Source organism: Brassica napus, chromosome C7, assembly GCF_020379485.1.
Source record: "Brassica napus cultivar Da-Ae chromosome C7, Da-Ae, whole genome shotgun sequence".
NCBI classification, from domain to species: domain Eukaryota; kingdom Viridiplantae; phylum Streptophyta; class Magnoliopsida; order Brassicales; family Brassicaceae; genus Brassica; species Brassica napus.
In genome coordinates this window covers 27429443-27448227 of record NC_063450.1, presented here as the reverse complement: position 1 = coordinate 27448227, position 18785 = coordinate 27429443, and the positions used below count along the sequence as shown (strand labels likewise).

General features: G+C 36.4%; 1 protein-coding gene and 1 long non-coding RNA gene across 2 annotated transcripts; both read right to left on the bottom strand.

Moving 5' to 3' along the window:
* Positions 1 to 8025: 8025 nt before the first annotated feature.
* Positions 8026 to 10332, bottom strand: LOC125589916. Its single transcript, XM_048762608.1, has 2 exons — positions 10041 to 10332; positions 8026 to 9698 (listed from the first exon to the last, which is right to left on the bottom strand). Exon 2 carries the CDS (start codon positions 9564 to 9566, stop codon positions 8061 to 8063), a length of 1506 nt encoding a protein of 501 aa, XP_048618565.1. The 5' UTR covers positions 9567 to 9698; positions 10041 to 10332; the 3' UTR covers positions 8026 to 8060.
* Positions 10333 to 12965: 2633 nt separating this feature from the next.
* Positions 12966 to 17360, bottom strand: LOC106400409. Its single transcript, XR_001280298.3, has 3 exons — positions 17047 to 17360; positions 16829 to 16932; positions 12966 to 15106 (listed from the first exon to the last, which is right to left on the bottom strand). It is a non-coding gene; the product is annotated as an uncharacterized LOC106400409 (long non-coding RNA).
* Between the last annotated feature and the right edge of the window lie 1425 nt (positions 17361 to 18785).

The following is an 18785-nucleotide window of genomic DNA, read 5'->3' as shown; positions in this document are numbered from 1 at the left end:
ATTTCTGAAAATTAATCTGTTGCCCGGAAACAGCCCCGTACTCTTTTAAAATCCTGAGAATAGTTTGACATTCTTCTCTGTTTGCCTTACAAAAGAAAAGGCTATCGTCGGCAAATAACAAATGAGAGATTGCTGGACAAGCTCTCGCTACCTTCATACCGGTTAATTGTTTTACCCTCTCTGCCTTCTTGATATTCACAATTAAAGCCTCAGTACACATAATAAATAAATACGGAGACAAATGATCCCCTTGACGTAGACCTCGCTGGGGAATTATAAGGCCTCGCGGCTGGCAGTTGAGGATGACCCTTTATTGAACCGAAGAGATACATTCCACCATTAGAGTGATCCAGCGAGGATCAAACCCCATTTTGTTAAGAAGGGCCTCAATAAAACGCCACTCTATCCTATCATACGCCTTGCTCATATCCGTTTTAATGACCATAAATTTATTTTGACATGACTTATTTGTTCTCAGACCATGAAACATTTCCTGCGCTATAAGAATATTATCCGATATTAACCTTCCTGCCACAAAAGACGATTGTGTCTCCGAAATTAATCGGGGGAGACAAATTTTCAGTCGTTGACACAGAAGTTTCGATATAATCTTGTAACCCACATTGCATAGACTTATCGGCCGTAGTTCCATCATCCTTGTAGGCCTCTCTACTTTTGGAATCATGCAAATATTAGTAATATTTAATCGTGGATCCAAGTTGCCTGTAACCAAGAAATTATTCACCATCTCAACCAAGTCCTTCTTAACAATATGCTAGGAGTACTGAAGAAACAGGGCTGTCATTCCATCCGGACCTGGCGCTTTCTCTGGATGCATCATGAATAAAGCCTGGCGAACCTCTTCCTCTGTTGTTGTTCTCAATAGTATCTGATTCATTTGGGGGAAAATAGACGGAACTATCTCATCCAGAAAATTATCAAAGTCCGTTGGGTTTGTAGTACTAAAAAGACCATCAAAATAATCCACCGCCACCTTCTCAATCCCATTTTCCTCCGTAATCCAATTACCTTGATCATCATGGAGCCCCACTATTTTATTACGGACCCTACGCTACTTTGTCAGAGCATGGTAAAATTTGGTATTGAGATCTCCAGATGAATGCCACATATTCCGGTTTTTCTGATGCCAATATTCCTCTTCATCCTTATACGCCTCTTGTAACTTTCTGGATACCTCAAGGATGTCCTCTTGTGATCTACTATTATCTGACTGGACCTCCTCAAGTGCATGTTGAAGATCTTTAATTTTGTCCTTTCCGTATGGTTGATTATCCTTTCGCCATGATGGAATTTCATGACGACAATTACTAATTTTTGTAACAACATCCTCCAGTTGTCCTTCATGATTTTCTGTCCATCCTGCCGCAATTGATTCCATAAGCCTCTCTTGTCCAATCCATCTCTTATCAAACCTGAACTGACCCTTTTTTTTTCCTTAATACCTTATCCTCCAAAAAAGCAATCACAGGGCGATGATCAGAGCCCACCATCCTCAAATATCTGTGTAAGAACACGGGAAAAGTGTATGTCACTCCTCATTTGCCAAGGCTCGATCCAATCTACACCTGATCGTCATTGCTCCTTTTCCTTTACCTCTCTTGGCTTGCCATGACAATTTATTACCGCGAGTCGGAAATTCTAGTAGGCCACTATTCCTTATCATATTGTTAAAGGGTATGAATGAAGTGGCACTTCTCAGGGGTCCCCCATCCTTTTCATGATTTCCAGTAATCTCGTTTAGATCTACAATAATAAACCATGGTTCAGATCGTGATAATCCAAACCGAGTTAGTCTCTCCCAGACCTGTTCTCGTAACTTTTGCACCGGGTCCCCATAAACAAAAGTAAGAAAAACTTGTTTTCCTTTGACCACCGCCTCGATATCTATCATTTTGTTGCTAGAATATAAGATTTGAACTTAATACTCTTTATTGTAATAAAGAGCTAAACCACCACTTCTCCCGTTTGGATCCACAGTAACCAAACTATCATATCCAAAATGTGATTGGAATCTTTGTACAAACTCAAAATCCTGTTTCGTTTCAGATAAAAATAGGAAATCTGGTTTATGTTGATGTCATATCTCCTGAAGATAACTTATAGTCCAATGACTCCCCAGTCCTCTACAATTCCAACTTAAAATATTCATATATAAAATACTAGGGTCGGCCCGCCCTACGGACGGGATATACTTTATTTATGATTTAAATTATTATTTTTTGTATGATTTTGTGGTTAGCGTTTTTGGTTTTTATTTGCAAAATATGTGTATGATAATGATTTTTGTCTTTCATAAAATTTTAGGTGAGGAAGAATTATATGTGATAAAATATGCTATGTTTGTTTACAATAGTTGTTTGTCCAAAAAAAAACAATAGTTGTTTGTATATTAAAAAGACGTGGCATTGATATGATGTGAGGGTTTCAAATGGTCTTTTTGTGTTAATTTTTTTGTATGTTATAAGAGTAATTACTTTTATGTTGAAATCATAGTCTTTTAACATGCTACTGAAGTGAAAGATGCGATTATTTGAAGTTGCATTTCTTATTAAAATTATAATGTTATATTGATTGCGAAGAAGGTAGTGAAGCAAGGCTAATCAAAATAAGAAAACATTAAAACCGGAAAGTGTAAGAATTGAGTAGTGGTTGATGAGTGTAGGCACTTGTTACTCACCGTAAAATCAACTCCAAAAACTTTTCTATGTGTCTATACTAATAACAATTACTGCATTGAATTTCCTGATTATTGAAATGGCAGTTTCTTGGTGGCATACTAAAAGATCATATTAGTTCCATAGCAATTCTTTTTCAATATAGAAACGTCGCATAATGAACTTTTGGTTAGTATTGATATATACTATTTTATTAATTTAAGTTGTTGGTTAGTTTGTTTGTAATTAATTTTTGTTTTGAATTTTTGGCTTCTGTGGCATCATCATGTAAGTTGTTATGTTTTGAATAATTTGTATCTAACAAATATGCATGACTCTTTTTGAGGTTCTCATTAGCCGTAAGGCCTTCTTTTCCGAAAAGAAAATCTCAACTTTGGTGAGAAATTGACAATCCAAACATTAGCCATCCAGTTGGGTTGGAATGTTGTTCCTAGTGTTCATTGGTCTCGTTTCTTAAGTTTATTGTTGGGTGATACTCAGATTTAGTAAAATAAGATTTTATTGTTGGGTCATATTCTGAACCGTTTCTTGCTTGGACTTAACTCTCTTAAACATATGATTTTAGATTCTATGGGGGAAGTGATCATAATGGTTTCTATGTTCCATTCGAGATCAGTTACCAAGATGTTTTCAAGATTTGGAGGACCAATTAGTAGAAATTGGTTTCTTTGAAGAGATCGAAGTTGCATTTGAACAAAACTAAATATTTTTTGTTCTATAAACAGAGAGTTTTTTTTTAAAAAAAAAACAACCAACATACTTTCTTAAAAAACCTGAAATACTTAATATTTGGATTTCAATTACCGAGGTACAAAAACTTTTACATGGTTGGCAGAGATTTTAATCTTCTTTATAGCAGAAACTATGTATTTATTATGCATGTATCTGTATATTTTTTTTATTAGTCAAAGATTGTTGTACAGAATTTTTCATTTTAGTTGATGAACCTAGCGGAAGCATGTTGTTACTGCCTACTGAAGGAAAAAAAAAAGAAGAAACCTTGGGTTTGGGTATCATTGTAACATATAAACACATTTTTACATATTTGTAAAACTATCAAATAGGTATAATAAAAGAATAGTTGCAATTTAACTCATAAAAATAGATAAGACTAAGGTCACAACACAGCAGAAGTTTTTTTTGTTTGTTTTGGTCTTAAAACAAATAATATTACAACAGAACCCACATGATGAAGATTATATCATGGCACATCTGATCTCTTCCCATCTTTCTTCTCGTCTGTTGGAACCCCACAACGACCAATCGAGAATCTTGTTCACTCGTTTTAGATACCTGGTCTCACGTTCAGACGGCTTGCCAGCTTCTGTCCCAGTGACTTATTAGCCTGGTTCACACATCGTTAGCCAATCAGTGTCAAAAATGTTATAATTCAAAAAAATGTTTAAAAAACTTCACAAATTTGTCTAACTGTTTAAGGCTCATGGAAAGATACAATGACAGTACAAGAAAATTTTCAGATTATATACCTGGGACCAGTAAGATATCCAGATGTTGCGGATTTCATGTGTGATGGGAGGGTCTGATAGAGCATCAATCCATCTACCAATGAAACGTTCTTGCCTGAAGTAGAAACCAACCATAAAACAATAAACATGTAAATGTATTGAGTATCACCAAAAATAAAATATTAAAAACAATGTGTACCTCTCTGGTGTGAAGGAACGGTATCTATCTCCAGGCTCCTCGAAGTTGTTCTCTTTCTCAATAATACACTGCAAAACAGATTTTGAACTTTTAGATCATATGTTTTCTTGTCTGAACTATCCTGAGGAAATTGAAACAGAGTTGAATGCAAGTTTGAGTTGATTACTGACCCTCTCACGTTTTCCGTAGCAGACTGCAGGTGGAGTTGGATACTTCTATGCATGGCGAACCGGGTCATACCTTGAAGGGAAGTAGTTAACCTGCACCAAACCAGGTCCCTTGTGAAGTTAGTTATAACTGCTTCAGACCATACACATAAATACTAAAGCTCTCATTTTTTTACCACCAGCACAGAATATTTGCTCAGCCGCAGATATCAGAACCGGGTTTTCTGCACCAACAATCTATAAACAGAGAAAAAGCATTTACATTTAACACTAAAGCTCTCGTTTTAAGACACGATGTAGAAGTAAAAATGATACCAAGGTACTAAGTAGTAACCGAGAGAAGATTTTCGTTCATACTCTGTAGATCATCAGCCACTAACTCAAACAGATTCTCCAAAGATATCGGCTTTTTTGACTCTTGCCTCAAATTGATCATCACTGTTTTATCTTCACCAAGACTTGCACAATCATCATTGCTCTCATCATAAACCATCAAACTCCAGAGTCGAAACAGAGCAATCATTCAATTACTTAACCAAACGAAACAGAGCAATCATTCAATTGATTGTTTTAAGAAAAAACTAAGAAAACATACCATTGACCATCTCCTCGGGTTTCCCCGGAATCGCTCTGCAGCTCCCTGAATCGCGATGGAGAAATACCACGTTTCTAGCACCGTAGCTTCTAACAGCCATAACACATATTTATACTGAAATCACCGCCTTTCAGATCGAAACAAAGCATTGAAGATGACATAGTGTGAGGGGGGGGGGGGGAATCAATGGGATTAATAACGAAGCCTTTACTCGGAACGTTTGAGATGGTTAGAAGAAACGCAAACGACATCGAGTCGCCGTCGCAGGATGATGAGAGACGACCTTCGTTTCTCGGCTGTATTTGGGTTAGATTGTCTACAGCCTATTAGGGTTAGAGGATAATCTATTCTATCGGGCCGGACACAGATTTAATTTTCGCAGCCCAATCTCATATCACGCAAATGAAGCCCACAACGGTATCTAATAAATGAAACGGTGTGTTTTGCTCGGGTGGACACGTGTCGGCTCCTGGAGACTCGACTTTGTGATCTAGAATCCCATGTGGCAGCATCAGGAGTGAGTAAAACACTCCTTTATATATATATATATATATATATATATATATATATATATATAGTTGTATATTGCTCTTTCGAGCCAGTAAATACATGTTTAATGATACCCGCTAATATAGTAACCTCAAAAAGCCACTTCCACCATAGTTGCGTAATACTCAAGTAATCGCCAAAACTTGATAAACCAAAACCCCAACGTCTACGATCAACATTCTGGTGGCCGCCATTTTGTTCGTTTCTTCTAAAAAGTTTCCAATAACGAGTGAACTCCATGGTTTTTATAGTATTAACCACAACCAAAACGGGATTATAAGGTAATAGCAATAAACTCCATAATCTCCGACAAAAATCAACTGGAACAAATAATTTCACAAGAAATACCCTACTCCAAGCATCAAATAACACCTTATAAAAATTGAAACAGACAAGCTTCACGTTAAATAAAAACAATGATCCCTTCCACCCATTGTGTAAATGTGTTTTCCTTAATTCCAATAGCCAATACCTCATTGCATATTCCACATGAGCTTCAATAAAAAATTCTTTAAAATATTGCCATATATATCTCCGCATATGACCGTAACACATTTGTATGCACATTTTGGTATTCAAGCCAACGATCCAAAGGCTATAATATGATCTGAGGAACAAACCCAACCTCAAAATCAAAATCGACGATCCACTCCACCAACCAAAACCCAAATTTACCCACTGCAACATCAATAACCATGGGCACCGAGTGCCCCACCTGGAGACAATGCGTAAACAGGCCATCTTAAGGAAGAAGACACTATGATACCAAGAATCAGCAACAATATAATATATACAAAGCAAAGCACTCCTGTTCCTCATGTATCCATAACCCAGCCACATCCCTTCAAACCAACTATAAACCTCTAAATACTTAGGTCCATCACCCGTAGCATGCTTCAGTTCTCTCACGAAGAAACCAGAGCCTACAGTAACAAAGCCAGACTCCATACACACACACCACCAACAAAAGAAAATACCATTTTTATTCCAGAGCTTAAAAGATAACAAGAACAACAATTCAAAAAGAAAAAACCACAGAACCTTGAAACCAAATAAAACATAGACGCTCATTAATCTCATTGAATATGTTGGGGTCGAAAACGGTTGCGACGAAGTTAACGTCAAAATCCCGGAAGAAAAAAACAAAAAACCTTCTTCGACAAACACGTTTTCGAAATAGATTCTTCTTTACGAAAAGCTTTGCGGAGGAAACGCGAGTCATCGGACAAGACCTCGAAAAGGAACGCGTGTTCCGCTCGGTCCCTACGTAGCGACCGAGCTCGAGCCAAAGATCGGTCGCTACGTAGCGACCGAGCGTCCATTCCGCTCGGTCACTACGTAGCGACCGAGCTCGAGCCGAAGTTCGGTCGCTACGTAGCGACCGAGCTCTTCCGAAACGTCGATACGACATTAGTCCATGCATTCTCGTCTACCCTTCGATGAAATCTCCCGAAGACCGTAGCGAACCCATTTCACGTTCCCCGCCATTCTAAGTTATCGATCAAACTTTACCGTAAAAATCGCGGAAAGTTCGTTCTTTATCCAAAGAAGCCGTAATAAACGCTTCGAGTCGGAAGATGACCCAAAAGGACCTAAGACGTGACTCGAGGCCCAACTTACGATTTCTTAACCAACAGTCCGTAAACCGCATGTCGGTTTACGCTTGGTTCGCAAGGGAAGATAAATGTCGAGTTTCTGCGGATAAATACGAAATTTGGAAGATAATTACGAAGATCGGACAAAATGGAATATCTCCATTTTTATGCTATGGCGGCTTAAGGGCAGAAGAGGAAAAGCGTAAACCGACCTTGGAGCCAGTATATAAGGGGTCCTAGGCGAGAGGCATGGAGGAGGAACTTTTTGAGAGAAAACTTAGCACTTAGAGCAATTAGGCAACTTTCCGTTTTTGTTATTTCGAGCTGCGACTCAATTAGGTTTAGCCGTCTTAGGGTTGCTAGAACTAGGAATCTCGCCGACAGCTCTCGAGCCTAGGCTTATACCTTGTTGTAAACGCTCATACGCAAATTCAGAATAAGACTTCTATTTGCTCTCTTCTTACGATTTTTATACTTCTTCGTTGTCATTATTGTGTTCTGATTTGCTTGGCGTGTGGTATTAGCAGATATCCGGGACCTCTGGGAAATTATGGTTTTCCTAGTTTCCTTATTTAAATGGAAATCGACAGTGCGAATTTCGGTTCCCACACTTGGCGTGTGGTTTAACAGATATATGGGACCTATGGGAAATTAGGGTTTTCCTAACTTTCCTAATTTAAACGGAAATCGACAGTGCGAATTTTGGTTCCCACAGAATACATTAAAACTTCTTTCCCGCAAACCCCACCTTCCTTGCATAGATGAAGTGCTAATAAAACCTGATCCATAAAACTTAGGATTTTTGATTTGGCGCTTTCGGGTTTGAAGTTCCCTTGGTCTCCGGTAGCTTGCTGTTGTCTCCGTAACGCGTAGCTCCCTTGGAAGCAGCACGCTTAACCAGAGCATTAGCAATGCGCATCTTGGTGCTTCCTGCAGTGCTCGAAGTAGGCTTAAATAGTCGCTTTCGATTCCCTTGCTTCGACGGTCCGTCCCCTGCTCCCTTTCTTTCTCCCTCGTTAGTATCACTCTCCACTAGACCCTCTTCTTGTATAGGGACCTCATCTCCCTTGGTCAAAGCTTTCTCAGCCTCTTCCTCCGAAAGAGTTTGAAAATCCTCTTCCGCCCCCAAATCGAAACCGCTCTTCAACAGGTTAGCCTCAAGAGCATCCATCTCCCTCTCATCATCCTCTACACGACCTTCCTGTTCCTCAAACAGACCATTTACTATTTGTAACCCCACACCCTCATAAGTAGGATCCGAGACTACCTTTGTTCCCTCTGCTTGAGTCCTAGCTAACTCCAACTGGAACTCCTGAGAAGGTGGATTCAACGAGCTCTCATCAGAGACCTTAAACTCTCCTTCCTCTCTAGCCTCCTCTCGTGTGACAATGGGATTCCGTTGAGCTCTTGTCTGACCAGAAGAGGGCCTAGTACGCGTCTCCTGATCACCAGATCGTACCTCCTCCCTTCTATAAGTTTTGTGGCTTGATCCCTCGCTATCACCTCTGTGTTTGCCGTGATGATGAGCGCCTCTTGTGTTACTTCTCTCTGCTGCCTTGACCCACTTTGCCTCTGATCCCTCATACATCTTCCCCTTGCCCTTTCCATAATAATCCCGACCTCTTCTGTCCTTGTTTTGTGGAGCCACATTATCATTAATAACTACTCCTTTGTAACTCCTGGCTCTCTCATCATGCTTCCCCCCGTCAGACCATCCTCTATTCTCCTCTTTGCTCTCCCGCTTCCTCTCTGGACTCTTCACTGTGTTCTTCACATATAGAGAACACTTTTCCTCCTTATGGCATAGACTGGAGCAAAGAGGACAATACCCAAAGAGCTTCTCATAACGTAACGAGACCGCCACCTCCTCTTCCTCATAGAACTTCCCCCCTTTGAAATCCACTGTGGTTTCGAAACACAATTCCTTGAAAGCATCAATCACCACTGGGACACGGGTACGATCCAAATCCACCGCCACCGTTTTCCCTATAGCGTTTCCAATACTTTCGAAGGTAGGGACTGTTCTGAACTCCAACGGGACTCCAATGAGACGGACCCAAAAAGGTATCTCCGATGGGAACAGCTGGGACTTCTTTGGTTGCCACCGTGCCAAAGCTAACATCCAATAATCAAAGTGGAATGATTGTTGCTTGAGCACTGCCTCCATATCTTCCTCCGATTTGAAGTCAAACTGAAACTTCCAAAATCCCAGATTAGTACCCGTAACCCTCTCCTCCAATTTCCAGATCTTCGGAATGTTTGTGAACAATGCCTTCATGTCTTGTTCTTCAGGATTCATACACCTTCCAATCAACGTTTTGGAGTAGGTTTTGATCAGCGCTGAGTTGTCGAACTGAGCCACAGAAATCTTCAATCTCTTCCGTGCACCTTCCCCGTTCTTTGTCTCACCAGCTTGCCCCAGCAAGTGACTCTGCGCCATAATGAGTAAAATGAGAAACCTTTGTTGTAGGTTGTTGTAGCTTAGAGATAAGCAAACTGTAAAAGTTGATATAACAACCAAGCAACACAAAGCTCCTTTTATATCGCAACCCCTTCACCAAATAATCACGCCAACATATTCCTTCGTATAAATCATATCTTATGAAATTGATACCCTCACACTTAATCCCAAGAATCGATCGATTCTCATTGCCAAAAACGGATCCGAACCATATCCTCCAAGCCCCAAACAGATCACATGGAAAGCTGTATATTCCAATTTCCTTGATAAATAAAAAGATCCAAATTGAAACTCCAAAATCAGAATCAATACCTTCAGAGATCTGCGATTTCGTCTTATTGATAATCAATATCTGATTGACCATTGAAATCTGACCCCAGTTTCCCAAAATCCTGTGTTTCCTTAAGTTCCGTCGATTCCCTTCATCCATTACCCCTGTATCTGGAGACGATCTTCGGTGCCATTCACCATAATCGTCCAGATACTCCTTGTCTTCTCCCATAATCTCATTTGACCAATACCAGGATCCCATCTTCGCCAAATCATTTTGAGAACCCTAGATCGCCTTTCTCATCGCCGTCAGAAGTGATAACTTGTTTATTGTTATATAGATATTACTATATTTGAAATATTTATCAATAAAACTTACGGATCCAGATATCCGGACTTAAAAATTAAGATATCCGGATCCGGATCCGGATCCGGTTTTGACGGATCCAACATCTTACTATCCGGATCCGGATTCGACCCCTTCGGATATCCGGATTTTTGGATCGGATCCGGATCGAATCTCGGATCGAATCCGGATCTCGGATAAAAGTCTCCGGCCTACCCCACCGTAGCTTTTACTCAATTATGAAATAAATGAAATATAAATATATGAAAAGGAACGAGTTATTATTAATTTGCTATAACCATTCCATTACCGGTGTATATTCCAAAATTAGATTCATATTATTAAACCAGGATGGAGTCTGATAAAGTATATACTATATCATTCATATTTTTTAAGTATTGATCAAGTTAAAAAAATGTATTGATCAAGTTCATAGTACCAATTCTTGCATCAACTCAATATATATTAACCAATATACACCTCACGTCTTCGGTTTTACATTTCTTAATGTTAGTAAATGGAATTAGTAAAAACAAAACTGGTTTAAATAGAACATGTTTATTTACTTTTTAAATCCTAACAATAAATATGATATGTTTAATTTAATTTTTCACAAATGTAAAATATCTTACGCTAATCGGGTAGTTTAGGTTGTTTGGAAAAAAATATAGGATAAATAATTAACTATTAATTATTTGAATAAAAATATTCGAGTCATTAATTTTTTTTTTTGCATAATTTGGTTTATAAATAGTATTTTTAGGATATTTGGTTATTTAGAAATTAAATATAATTAATATTTGTAGGTGTATAGTTTGTATTTTAAAATTTTAAGTACTCATTTGTTTCCAAGTTCGGCTTGTATTTTTTGGTTCCAAAGAGATATATATATATGATATGCTCGGTTATTTATGAAATTCAGCTTAATTTTGGTTTTCCAGTTTGGTACGGTTTAGTGCATCTAGGTAAATGTACCCAAACCTATACATTATCTTATATAGAAATTATATAAGAAGAAATTATTTAGTTTCAAAAATAAACCTGCGCTTTCTAAGCGCGGATCGAAATCTAGTGATGTTTTTATAATACAAAATCAAATTTGCATATAAAACCATTAGAAGTAAAAAAATATTTGATGATTCTTTGATTGGTGGCACTAGGCCTGGGTTTCGGGTATCCGTTCAGGTTCGGATCAGGTATTTCAGATTTTCGGATTTTTGGGTCACCCTCCTAGGTCCCATTCTAATATTTTATAAGTACGGGTCAGGTTCGGATAATAACATTTCGGGTTTGGTTCTAATTTGTAATACATCCTAAAACCTATAAAGTATATATCGTTCGGATTCAAGTTATATTGGTTCGGTTCGGATATATTTGAAGTAAAAAACAAAATTAGAAAGCAAAACATGAAGAAAAACATTTAAATTGAATAAAAACTAATCTAACACACATCAAATTGATAAAATAATAAAATATTAAATTAAGCATAAAAACAAACATCGTTTGAAAAAATATGTATTACCGTATAGATAGAGTATACTTGTTATTTAAACGAGCAAATTTATGAAGTATTTATTTATAACTAATTGAGTATTTAAGATATTTATTTAAATTTTAATACTTAGTATTTTATATATCATATCAACATAAATATCGAATTGAATATTTGAAATGGTTATATCTTTCAACTATTTATTATATCTACTCTATTAAAATAGAATTCTATTTGAAAATTATCTTGGCATATTTTAAAATTGAGCCTATTAAACAATGCTGTGACTAAATATTAAACATGATTCATATACACTTAGGTGATAACCAGAAATTTTTTGTACTGGGGTCGGATACAAAAATTAGAAAATAAATATATTCTAGATTGATCTTTTCCCAACAGAACTCGATGAAGAACTTCCCGGTCACCAAATCTCTAACTTACGAGGAGCAAGCACGTCCCAAAAGATCAACATGTTGGGACCAGAGTTGCTCAGTTTGTGACCGGGAAGTTCTTCATCGAGTTCTGTTATCTCAGTTTGCCTCCAAGCTCGTCAACTATGGTGGACGGTTGGGGGATATCTGGGAGTCAAACAAACCGCTGATGCTAGCAGCAGGATTTGAGATAACAGAACTCGATGAAGAACTTCCCGGTCACAAACTGAGTTCCCAACATGTTGATCTTTTGGGACGTGCTTGCTCCTCGTAAGTTAGAGATTTGGTGTGCGAGGTCTCTTTGGAGAGACACAAGGAGACATACCAGATTAGAGGAAAAATTTTGTGGTCCGAACCAATTTGTTTGAAGTTTCCACCCATGCATTGCTCATCTCCAGAGACTTAAGATCCATTTTTAAGAGAATTTACTCGACGGGACGAAAAGGTAAGATATCCATGATCGAGCTAATTTAGTTCTTTGATGTGATTATTTCTCTGTGATGTCATGTGTTGAAGTGCATGACTGTTTATATAGACGTGATTCAATAAAGAAATTTGTTTCGCACGTAGTAGAGGAAAAGGAAACTAGTTTAGTTGGCAAGATAATCGCATTAATAAAAGGCGAGTTTGATAGTTTGTTTAATCAAAAGAGACAAGAATGATTTTTCTTATTCCTTTTACCATGACATGTGTGTTTTGTGAGATAAAAAAACGGCTACGTTGAATCTAATAAAATGACTACTGCCCTGTTGGTTTGGTGATCGCAGTGATCGCCAGCGTCAGCGACACAGCGGCTGCGACTTGATGTCGCTGATAGTTGTTCGTTTGAAGGTCGCGCGTTTGATCGCAGCAGTTTTCGCTCGCTGAGTTGTTCGTTTTCATGTCGTGTGGTTGATCGCATCTCGCTACGTTGTTCGTTTCATTGTCGCTTGAGACCAAATATTTACAATTTAATCATTTATTTAAATCTTTTTGGAAATTCATTTTTAGTTGCTCAATTTTAATTTTTAATTTATAAATCTTTAATAAAACTATATCAATAAACATAACATAATTTTTTTTTGTCAACAAACATAAAATCAATGTTTAAAAACTAAAAGTCAATTGTTATAAAACTAAAAATAAAAATCAGTAGAAAACTAAATCAAATAAACTAGTAAGGTAATTGATATCCTTTACTCAATTCACTAGTAAGATGATCACGTACACCATCCATAGCTCTATCACCAGTCGGTTCATATAGAATATGTCCACCATGTCCATCACCATCATCTTCTTCTGAAGTTGTGTAGTGCCATCGGTTATGTTACTAGCTTTATCCATTTGGTCAAACCATACTTTGGATGCCTACGGTCAAGAATTCTCCATTTTGCTTTCCACACTCCAAGTGTCCGCTCAATCACTACACAACTTCATCCGGTTAAACACCTCTCGAGTGTTCGTTGGCGGTCCTCTTTGTTGAATTGATCAAGATGATACCGAACTCTACGATACAGACCAATATACCATGTTCTTGTGGGATATCCAATATCAACCAAATAATATTTTCCATTTGGCGGATGTGGAAAAAAAGCTCATTCCTCGCACAATAAGTCAACACATTTGTGTCATGTTCTCTACCCGGTACATCCACGTAAGCGTATATGAACTTCATATCAAAGTTACATATAGCAAGGACATTCATAGTCGGCTCCTGCTTTCTATCCATGTATGCTTCTGCATTTCGCTTAGGAGGGTGAACTGAGATATGAGTTTCATCCAATGGTCGAATACAATCTTGAAAAATGACCTATATCGATCATCATTTCTCAAAGCAGGACATACTCTTGTGAACTCACCATCTTCTGGTTTTAGTGTATTTGAATCAAATTTCAGGAGAACACTCAAAACCTCATCAAGTTTCCTTTTGACAGTATCAAACGAACGTTGATATCTTTCTGCTATAATCCGCATAGTCTTATCTTGACCGGCCACAACTTCAAGAAACATCTCAACCCCTTTTTTAATGTAGACATTACTCGTCTCTTGTAACTCATACCTCCTCACTAACATCTTACACAAATCTTGAAATGTTTTCTGATTCATGCGAAGAATATCATAACGCTATTAATAAAGCAATACGACTAAGAGAACAATGCATGCTCATGTACTACATTCTCAAGACATAATCAAGCTAATATACTCACATTATTAAAGCAATAAGACTAAGAGAACGATGCATGCTCACGTTCCACAAAATGAAAAGGAAAGTTAGTTACCGCTATGCGTTGATCCCACCAAGCATCTGGCATCTCCAACCTTCCCATAACATCATAGACAAGCCCGGTTTTGTTGTGAGTCAGCTTTTTAAATTTGACGTATGCTTTTCTACAAACATCAATCTTGTTCTTAAACATGTCCCATAACCATATCTTACTAAATTTCTCTTCAAAGTTCTTAGGGGTGAACTCTCTTCCAACTTGATTTATGCCACTCTTTGTTATGTTCCTTTTCTTTTTCTCATCGGCATAAAGAGTAAGAAAATACCGAGATTCTTCGTCGGTCCAGCTCTAAATAAAAATTCTTATCAATAGACAAACAAACTAAACTAACAGAAAAAAACAATCACAAATCATCTAAGAAACTAGAACTCCATTAAAAACTTACATCATTAGCCATTCTTCTTGTCTAGTGATTTATGTCCAAATATGAAAAGCATCAACAATATGTCATTAAGAAAGCAAAACAATTGACCTGAAGAATTAACAAATGATATTCAAAACTGAAACATACGTCTTTACTCTTAAGCTACGTGCAAGAACAAACCCACTTGCCAAACCATGCCAACCCAATTGACCTGGAGAATTAACAAATGTCATTAATCTACTTGTTTCAAACAAAGCAATACTAGTCTGATATGTGAGTAAAATAATAGAATGTATTATCTTCTTTTCACTGCCAATCAGGTGTTCAGTTTTTCTTTTCTCGGTTTGGGTTCCGTTTACTTCGATGTCATATGTGTTTTGTGAGACCAAACCAGATGTTGAATCTTAATAAAAAACGACTACGCTTGTGAACATATTGTGCATTCGATTTTTTTATTTCTTTCCGGGTTCGACGATCTATTTCCCCACGATAACTATCATATAGCACCAGATCTCCACCAAACTATGCCCCGTGCTAGATCCCCATGAATTGAAACTTGTAAACTTATTTCTCCATGAATCAGTAGTTCGAAATTTGATCACCCATGGATGATGGTTTTAAATCGGTTTACATGGTTTAATCGGTTTACTCTTAATCAAAAAATTAAAATCAACGACTGCGATGGTGAAAAATGATCTTCTCTCATGATCAAACTCTTCCTTATCTATTCATTTCTGTTTCATTTCCGTCTTGTCGGCGATGCCACATTCTCTCCACCTCCGCCGTAGACAAAAATGGTGGAACCAGTTCCTCCGATGGAAGCTATGTCGCCTTGAATCATCATCACATGTTGCCTCTCACCATCGTAGTAAATCAGACGACCCCTCTCACCATTATAGATCCGACGGGATAATGTGCCACGGACTTGCAGTTTCTGGCATATATGCTTACGCAGCAGAGAAATTTTATGTTTTCCGATGGAAAAGAAAATTTGGGTTGAATCTGATTGAGATGTCTATGAATCAAATGCTGAGCATAGTTTCAGTTTAAGATGGATTGATTTTCTTGTCGGTGAATATATATATATATATGGTTTTTGGTTGGTTAAGTTGATTTTAATTTGTTTGTTTAAAAGTAAACCGATTAAACCTTGTAAACCGATTTAAAACCATCATCTAAGGGTAATTAAATTTCGAACTATTGGTTCATGGAGAAATAAGTTTACAATTTTCAAATCATGGAAATCTAGGACATGGTCATTGTTTGGTGGAGATTTGGTGCTATATGATAGTTATCGTGGGGAAATAGATTGTCGACCCTTCTTTCCGAGAAAGTATCGTTCAAACAATCAAAAATACGTGAAAGTAAAAAATAAAGAAGGTTCATTATGTATTAATTTTCTTGCTTTTGATCTCTTGTTGAGTATGATGTTAAAAACTATGCACAACGTTGGCTAGGATTGCGTAGAAGGTTTAGAACAAACTTTCTAATAAGTTTTTCTTTTAAAAACGATATAATAAGTATTAACTATATACATATGTCTAGTTTTAAAAAAAAACTATATATGCCCAACATACATACCAAACAAACCAATCAGAAGAAAAACAAACCGAACATTCTGAATATTTTCTTCGACACCTACTAGAGATGATAAACATATCATATTTCGGCTCCGATTGGGGTTAGGGCTGTTAGGACTTGTGAAATTAAACAGTCTCTAAATTCTATTTTTTACCAATCATTTTTTTTTCTAATGTTAATGGTTCGAAAGTTCTCAAAACCATTTTCTATTTCTCTCTCTTCTTTTTCAATGAAATGCCTACGACCTCATTCACGTGGCTTTACAAACAGAAATAGATTTTTCTTTCTCTCCACAATAGCTAAAATACTTTTTCTACTTTATATTAATTTTATTATAAATTTATTAACTTACATTCACATCCACCATGAGCATCAACCCACATGAGTTCTCCACCATGCCTGACATTTCTAACCTCCAAGAACCGCATCAACCTAACCTCGACAACGGAGGAACAACTGCCAGACATCAGATCGGAGAAAAACACCTCTCGAGTTAGCCATATCGCAGAGAATAAATACACTAAAAGAAATTTAAAAGAAAATGTGATTTGGAGAAGAGGAATACTGAACTATTTATACTTGCAAATACACTGAGTTACCGATGTAAACTCCGCACTGAAGACCTCATTGTGGTTGATTGAATTAATAGAATTAAACACGAAGAAATCATAACTCGGACCACTTCAGAGATAGTGATGAAGATCATAGGTCGTCGCAGAACAAAGAAGAGAGACGAATCCTAAAGTTCATTTCTTCGGGTCAACACAATTAGGGTTCGCTCTATTGGGCTATAGGGTCTGATTTCTTAGCCCAAAAACACTTCAAAATGTATGTGTAACGAAATAAACCAAGCTCACCAGAATACACGACTTAATGAAACGCTGTGTATTTAGGGGAGGAACACGTGTCTGAATGGGATATTTCGATTTGATGGCATACCAGCGCATGAAAGAAGTAAACACTTCTTTATATATAAAGGTTTTATTTGATAAATTGATCATTGTTATTTTTTTTGTTATTTTGAGATCCATATTGAATAACTTTTGGTTCCATATATATTTTTTCTTTATTATTTACAAAATTTTATATTTATAATGAAAATTTTAAAATATTATTTTCTATTTTATGATTTTTATTATTTATTTTTCAATATTTAAAATAATACTAACAATTTTAACAACCAAAAATCTCTACAGCTAACAATCTAAAGCGAAAGTCCTTACCAATTGGATCCTTCATAATTCCGATTTGGGAAATGTCTTAGGATATCACTAAAAAAATTTGTATCACAAATATAGACTCTAAGGATCAAAAGACCAAAATATTTCATTAAAGAGGTAAATATACACTTATACCCCTAGAGTTAACTAATTCAAACCTTAATGTTTAGAGTTAAGATGTGGAGATTTGAGATTGAAATTTAAAATTTTATAAAATAAAAAATAAGTATTAAAAATATGAAAATAAAAATTTTAAAAATAGTTTCAAAAAGTATTTTCGAATTACAAAAAGAAATTTTCGAAAAAAATAAAAAAAAATCAAAAAAAAAATTTTCAAAAAATTTTTTTAAAAAAGTTCGAATTTGAAAACATATAATCTAAAACTATAAAAAAAATTATTTTTTAATTATATTTTTAATTTTTTTAAAAAATAATTTTTTTATATTTTTTATATATCTAGGGTATTAGGATCCTTTTACCTATTAAATGAAACATTTTGGTCATTTTCCTCCTTGTGGTCTATTTTGTGATCAAAACTTGAAAATGATCTATTTAGGAGAATTGCCCTTCCGATTATCTTTTTTTGTTTGAATAAATGTTTAAATTTGTTTGAATAAAAAACATTTTTAAAAATAATGTGACTTTGTTTTAAAAAAAAAATGTAAAGAGATGTTTAAAACTTCTTAGACATGAGATGCTAGAGTTGTAGCAAATTAAGTAATCAGATGGCTCCAAAGAAACCTGAATCTTCACTACGGTTATCTCTGAGAGATTCTATAGTTCGGTCTGCATCTTGTGTTGGTTGACTTCAAGATCACTGCCTATAATAAGCCCTGAACATCACCAGCAGTATCAGATCGACAACAAAGTCCCACACACAGATGAAGAGTAACTTAATCTTTAAAGATTTGCTTCTTATGATATATGCATATTAAGTCCTAAGCAACGGTTTACTTCCAACATAGTCGGGTCTATTATTCTGAAAAGTTGAAATACATTAGACGTGGGAAATTGCCAAAGTCATTGTCATAAACCGAAGATGTGGCATAGAGCAATCTCGTGCCCACAATTGATTGAATTTGGTCAATT

Coding starts and splice junctions, on each gene's coding strand:
- LOC125589916 (XM_048762608.1), bottom strand. CDS start 9,566: ATGAATCCTGAAGAACAAGACATGAAGGCATTGTTCACAAACATTCCG.